This window comes from Theobroma umbraticum, unplaced genomic scaffold (assembly GCF_002168275.2).
Source record: "Theobroma umbraticum cultivar Fairchild unplaced genomic scaffold, ASM216827v3 scaffold_147.0, whole genome shotgun sequence".
NCBI classification, from domain to species: domain Eukaryota; kingdom Viridiplantae; phylum Streptophyta; class Magnoliopsida; order Malvales; family Malvaceae; genus Theobroma; species Theobroma umbraticum.
Genome location: NW_018397259.1, coordinates 8,942,554 through 8,948,553, shown reverse-complemented (window position 1 = coordinate 8,948,553; position 6,000 = coordinate 8,942,554). Strand labels below are relative to the sequence as shown.

Sequence of the window (6,000 nt, the reverse complement as noted above, 5' to 3'; positions counted from 1 at the left end):
TAGACTGACGAGAGCCACACTCATGGGCTCTTCCCCTAAAAAAATTAATTTAATATCATGTAAACCAATGGCCCGCGTATCGATATTAAACTGATAAGAACAGATACAACACTCGATCTTAGCCCAGAGACCGAGAAAGGCATGGGATTTCCTATTACGGCTCGTTTTTTTTAATGGCAGCTTCTAGCCCCTTGTCACTTGGAGTTTGCAATGTGGGTTTTTGAGTACAAGACAGAACTCTTCCTGAAACTTGGAAAAGGTAATCTGTGCACTACTTAATCATTGTTATGGTGGTCTTAACCCGGTAGAACGAAGAAAGAAGACATAGATTTCAGGTTTAGGAGAATTCTGGTGTTTTGCATACTGGAAACAAGGTTTGCTGGGTTGGGTATGAGTTTCATGCATTTAGAAAGAGTCTAGAAATAGCAGAATGGCAATGTGGAAAGCAAACCCAAGTTCATCACAACTGTTCATAATTTGCAGAAATTCCATAACTTTTAAGTGTGCTTCATCAAGAAAACAGTTGGGAACTGGGCAGATACAAGCAACGCTGATGCATTTCCTGATAAGAATTATTTTCATGGTTTTTGTCTAATAATATAAAACAAATTAACTAATGCAAGTCCATTTCATATACATGAACAGCCCCCCATCCATTTTCTTTTCTGGAAGAAATGTAGACTTTTGCCTTAGTGGACGAGAAAATATTGTATGAGGTGACAAGCTGAAAATAACAATAGAAAAAACCATAATTTTTCCACATTCAGAAGGAAAATTGCTTAGTGTATTGACTAGAAAAATGGAACTGATAAGGATGACAAGAAGTGGAAGGACCAAAACAATTCAGCTATTGGATGTAACCATCTCAATGGAAACTAGTCTCTGTGAACTTAGTCAAAGCAAATAAGTCAAACAAACAATTAATATCTGTATTGGGAACAGTTATCCATAGTCTGCTGGAAGAAGCTTATCTTTGACCTTGTTAAAACAAGAATTTCTTGGGTAGTAAGGAAATGTTGTTTATCAACTATATAAGTGCAAGTGGGAGTAAAAGAAAGACTGCTTTAAATTGTTTTCAAAACTAAAGTACGATGGGTGTTAAAATTTAGGAGTTACCAATGCACAGTTGGTCATCACTGGGCCATAGACCCTGGAAAAGGACAAGCTCTTCAGTTTCATTACCGAATACCAACATCTTTTGCTTTTGTATTTAAGTGTTTTGTAGAGGTGAGCCATCCTTCTCTTTAAATGTTTTCTTATTTTTGTCTTGTTGTTCATTGTTAGTCTATTCTAAGGCGCCGCTTAGAGAGTTATCTATATCATAGGACTACTCGATCTAGTAAGTATATTTCTATGTATTTACAGTTTGATTTATTCTTGTTTCTTTGTCAAGTTTTATTTCCATTTCTTTGGTAAAATTTCCAATCGTTTGACTTGTTTCCATTTCCATAGCTGGGAAATAGGTATTTCTTGCCTCTTCCTGTGTTCTGAGCTCTGTTTGTGCTCTTTATAAACTGTTCAGAAGCTTGCATGTTTGGGTGCCTTCGATAGACGTTTATCAACTTCTTATTAAACAAATACTGGGTACTTGAAAGCAATTATGTTTACCTCTGTTCATCAAAGTTAATTGTTGTAGTTGGTTTTGACTGTTCATTTTCTTGTTTTCCTCTTTTCTTTTCATTGTCCATCCCTGTTGATAAAAGATTGTAGTAAGCCTTGGCTTTTGATTTTCATACTTCCTTTCTATCAGGTTGCAGGATTCTGAGAATCCGAAATGGAGGAGAAATGTGAAATCAAGAAAGATGTTACTGAGGTAAATCTTCTTCTCAATCATTTTGGTTTTCTTGCTGTCTTCAGTCTTCTGTTTCTTCTTCTTCCTCAAAATTTCCTTTTAACCTCCTTGTGGTTTACGCAGTTAATAGGCAATACACCTATGGTATATCTGAACAATATTGTGGACGGTTGTGTAGCACGCATAGCTGCCAAGCTAGAGCTGTTGGAACCTTGCTCCAGTGTTAAAGACAGGCATGGGTTTGGTTTACATTTGATTGTAATTTCTTCACTGCACCTTGGAAAGTGTTACCTGCAACTCAACACCTTTGGTCATTTTTATTTTTTGATATGCAGGATCGCGTACAGCATGATCAAAGATGCAGAAGATAAGGGCTTGATTACACCAGGGAAGGTATGGTGGACATTACCATTTTCAAAGATGCTTTGCTAGGTGTAGCTTTCAATTTCATGCATATGCCTACAATTTACAAAGGTCTATTTTGCTCTTGTGAGGCTTAAGCTAGAATCTTCTGTTTCAATTGATGTTTGATTCAATGAAGACCACTTTCCGCATGAATGGTCCAAATATGGAACATTTAAGCTAACAACTTCCCATTGGTTCTGCATATGTTCAAATAATATTGGCTAAAGAGTGTCCTCATTGAGCCTACCAGTGGTAATACTGGCATTGGAATGGCTTGCATTGGAGCAGCCAGGGGTTATAAAGTTATTGTTACAATGCCAGCATCTGTGAGTATTGAGAGGAGAATTGTTCTTCGAGCTTTAGGAGCTGAGGTATACCTCACTAACCCAGCCAAGGGCATTAAAGGGGTTATTGACAAGGCTGAGGAGTTAGTAACTAACACACCTAATAGTCACATGCTTCGGCAATTTGCAAACCCTGCCAATCCGCAGGTATTATCTCTACTCTTAACTTTTCTATGTTTCATAACCCAGGTTGATGACTAAAAGAACTAATGACCCTTGTTTAGATTCATTATGATGCCACTGGTCCAGAGATATGGAAAGACTCGGAAGGCAAAGTTGATGCACTGGTTGTGGGTATTGGGACTGGTGGTACAGTAACCGGTGCGGGGAAATTCCTCAAAGAGAAAAACTCAGAGATCAAGGTTTCCTCCTTTTTTAACTATTGAAAAGATGATGCACACATTTGAGACTGAAACTTATCAGAGAAAGAGCCAATGTTCTGATTGTTATGTTAACGAGAGCATTTTTCTTCTTTTTTGGCTTCCCTTTTTTGTTGAGATATAGGTATATGGTGTAGAACCAGTTGAAAGTGCAGTCTTGAATGGTGGAAAACCTGGTAACTTTCAAGTTTCTTTCATCCTTCAATCTTTATTGCTCTTTTATTGGCATTGTTTCATTCTTTTCATATTGTTTATTGGAATTCATTGTCGTTTCAAAACTGTAAAGCTCAACGTTTGGAAAAATATGAACAATTTGAGATAAATCCATAACCTAAGAACTACAATATCTGTGATTGTACTCTTTTTCTGGTAAGGACTGTTTAATAATCTTAGCTCACCTGTTTTAGAGACCCTATATCGAATTATGCTGTTGAACAAAATTTCATCAAAACCTTTAAGCTTTGAGCAATATTTTTAGTGCTTGATTATTTTCTTGATGACATTGTGTGCCCATGCATGTCAAAGGCCCTCATCTGATCCAAGGAATTGGTGCTGGTATTGTCCCTGATGTTTTAGATGTTGGAATCCTTGATGAAGTTGTTGAGGTAAGTCTCAACAGCATCCTTGTGGAATTACTTTGTCAAATCATCAGATTCTGCTTTAGTCCCATGATTTCTTAGTCTGGAAAGCATTAGTAAATTGGTTTTACCTTTCATTTCTTCCAAGTCTAGAAAGAGCTTTAGGAAAATTTGCAATCAGTTTGATTTTGGCAAAATTTCTGAACTTTTTGTTTCTGTCAGGTGATATTTCTTTTCCTCGTAAGAACTGATTCTCGCCCATTACTTATCTTCTTTTGCCTTGCCAAGTATCAATCATCTGATCCGTGGCTTATTCTGTATGATGCATGGTAGTTTTCTATTCCGTTTATCTATGATGCTGTTATAACTTCTTAGGTGTCCAGTGAAGAAGCTATTGAGACTGCTAAGAAGCTAGCCTTGAATGAAGGTTTGCTGGTATAATTCAGAACCATTAATCTCTTCTCATGACCCTCTAGCACACTTACATAAATTAAATTTATACATCTCTCTTTTTCCACCATTAATGCTCAATTGTAAATTTACTTGACTTTTCTCACATAAATTAATCTTGGCAGGTAGGTATATCATCTGGTGCTGCAGCCGCAGCTGCAATCAAGTTGGCAAAGAGACCAGAAAATACCGGCAAACTCATAGTTGTGAGTTGCATTCCCTTCTCCAAATTGATATATCCTATAAGGATACTAGCTATAAGTTGATTTACTCTGTGAAAACCCAAAGTGTTCCAGATAAGTTCTAACATATACCATGCATGTAACAATTTCCAGGGTTCTTGGTTTGTTTGTCTTCTCTCATTTCTGTCCTTGAAAGCTTTAAAGTTCATACTGTCGAAAACTCTGCTAGTTATCAGTTGAATCTTAGAAACATTCAATCTGTCTATTCAAGTAACAGAGTTTTTTTGAGATTCCCATTATATTCAACAGTCCTTCATTTCAACCCAGCATTTCTAAGCTTGTTTCTGGCACTTCAATCATTCAAATTAGAGATTACAGTTGATCTGCAAGAGGGTGTCAAATGGAAAACCTTTTGGTGTATGAATTACAGGGCAAAAAATGGTTAAATGATGAAGCAATTACCTATTGTTAGTAGCTTAGGGAAGAAACAAATGATAGCTCATTCATGATGCATGAAAGAGCAGGCCTTGGTTAGGCTGAGACCCCAAAAGGCTTATGTTCTCCAGTTCCAGCCTTGACCTGATTTTTTGTGCATTGCTTAGCTGGTTTTGCATAATTGGTAATACAAGTAGAAAAGACTTCTGCTGCTGCAAACTCTTTGTTTGTTCATTTCCTGATTCTTGAACAATTTTTCGTTTCCCTGTGCAGGCTATTTTCCCCAGCGCCGGCGAGCGTTACCTATCTTCTGCATTGTTTGAATCGTTAAGGCAAGAGGCAGAAAACATGACCTTTGACTGATTCATTATCCAGTTCAGAAACTGCTGTTTCCTGACTCAGGAAGTCTTTGTAGTTTTGCATTCCACTGCATGTCTGACTGCTGGCATTGAAACATCCTGTGATTGTTTTAATAACAATCGTTGGAATGACTAAATTTACTTAAAAATCTTGAATGCATAAACTTCCATGGCTGTAACAAGTAGGAAAACTTCTACCTGCTGAAATTTGGTTAAAGGATTTTCTAGTAAACCAAACATGTCTAGAAGAATATACATCAGTTGTTTCACTTTTTATCTTTCTTGAGATTATGGGGTTGAACCATGTATAATTATATTCTGTATGAAGAAATTTGTATATATATATATATGAATGAAAATGTAGTAGAAAAAGAAAGATATAAATATGAAGTGAGATATGAAAAATATGAATTAAAGAAAATTACTTTTAGTTTGTCTTTGAATTATTATTATGTTATAACAATGAAGCTAATGCTTGTCTTTTTCTTTTTGCTGCATTTAATTTGTCCTAATTTTTTGAATTTACTACAAAATTGCAATCAAAATATTTCAATTTTAAGATTGATATTAAGAAAAGTGATTTGGACAATGAAATCCTTGAATTCATAGGTCTTTTTATCGGGTGATCTGAAGAAGAAACAGAGATTATTATCTTATATATTGTCTATGGAATTTTTAAATTTCACAATCATATATTAGTAAATTTTTATTTTGAGCTAAATAAATTTTTATAATTAATGATTAATTAATTATTATTAATTAAAATATCATTTGTAATTTTTATAGCATGTGATATTAACATAATATATTAATATATTATAATAGATGATAATGTGACACATTACAGTGATATTATGACATAATTATATGATTTTTTTATTTACTTTTATTTCAATATAAAATAATAAACAATATTTTAATTAGTAATAATTAATTGATTATTAATTATAGGTACCTATTTGACTTAAAATACAAGTAAAGGGATTTGATTAAACACAATCTAAAAAGAATTTATTAAAATTTTCTTAAATAGTTTAGAATATTAAAAAAATTAATAATTTAATATTTTATTTAA

The 6,000-nt window shown here is 34.5% G+C and overlaps 1 protein-coding gene and 1 non-coding gene across 6 annotated transcripts in view; one reads left to right on the top strand and one right to left on the bottom strand.

Moving 5' to 3' along the window:
• The window catches only part of LOC149527293 (U2 spliceosomal RNA), a 202-nt gene extending 59 nt beyond the window's left edge, over positions 1-143 (bottom strand). Inside the window, exon 1 of the small nuclear RNA XR_016351189.1 lies at positions 1-143. This exon is cut by the window's left edge and continues 59 nt beyond it. This is a non-coding gene — a small nuclear RNA (U2 spliceosomal RNA).
• Positions 144-1,121: 978 nt separating this feature from the next.
• On the top strand, positions 1,122-5,368 carry LOC110414685 (bifunctional L-3-cyanoalanine synthase/cysteine synthase D1-like). 5 transcript variants are annotated; one of them, XM_021426044.2, is made up of 11 exons: positions 1,122-1,227; positions 1,751-1,813; positions 1,916-2,025; positions 2,128-2,185; positions 2,425-2,688; positions 2,766-2,903; positions 3,046-3,097; positions 3,447-3,526; positions 3,875-3,934; positions 4,075-4,155; positions 4,840-5,368. In XM_021426044.2, the coding sequence occupies exons 2-11, from the start codon at positions 1,775-1,777 to the stop codon at positions 4,927-4,929; spliced, it is 972 nt and encodes a 323-aa protein (XP_021281719.1). In that variant the 5' UTR covers positions 1,122-1,227; positions 1,751-1,774; the 3' UTR covers positions 4,930-5,368. The 5 variants fall into 5 exon arrangements, with proteins under 5 accessions (XP_021281719.1, XP_021281720.1, XP_021281715.1 ...); XM_021426040.2 differs by lacking the exon at positions 1,122-1,227 and adding an exon at positions 1,239-1,339; XM_021426043.2 differs by lacking the exon at positions 1,122-1,227 and adding an exon at positions 1,369-1,463.
• The last annotated feature ends 632 nt before the right edge of the window (positions 5,369-6,000 follow it).

What these genes read in the sequence shown, in the direction of transcription:
- LOC110414685 (XM_021426044.2), top strand. Translation starts at nt 1,775, where the DNA reads ATGGAGGAGAAATGTGAAATCAAGAAAGATGTTACTGAG. An exon ending in GCTTGATTACACCAGGGAAG is followed by an intron (nt 2,186 to 2,424) that starts GTATGGTGGACA and finishes TATTGGCTAAAG; the next exon opens with AGTGTCCTCATTGAGCCTAC. An exon ending in TCCTTGATGAAGTTGTTGAG is followed by an intron (nt 3,527 to 3,874) that starts GTAAGTCTCAAC and finishes ATAACTTCTTAG; the next exon opens with GTGTCCAGTGAAGAAGCTAT.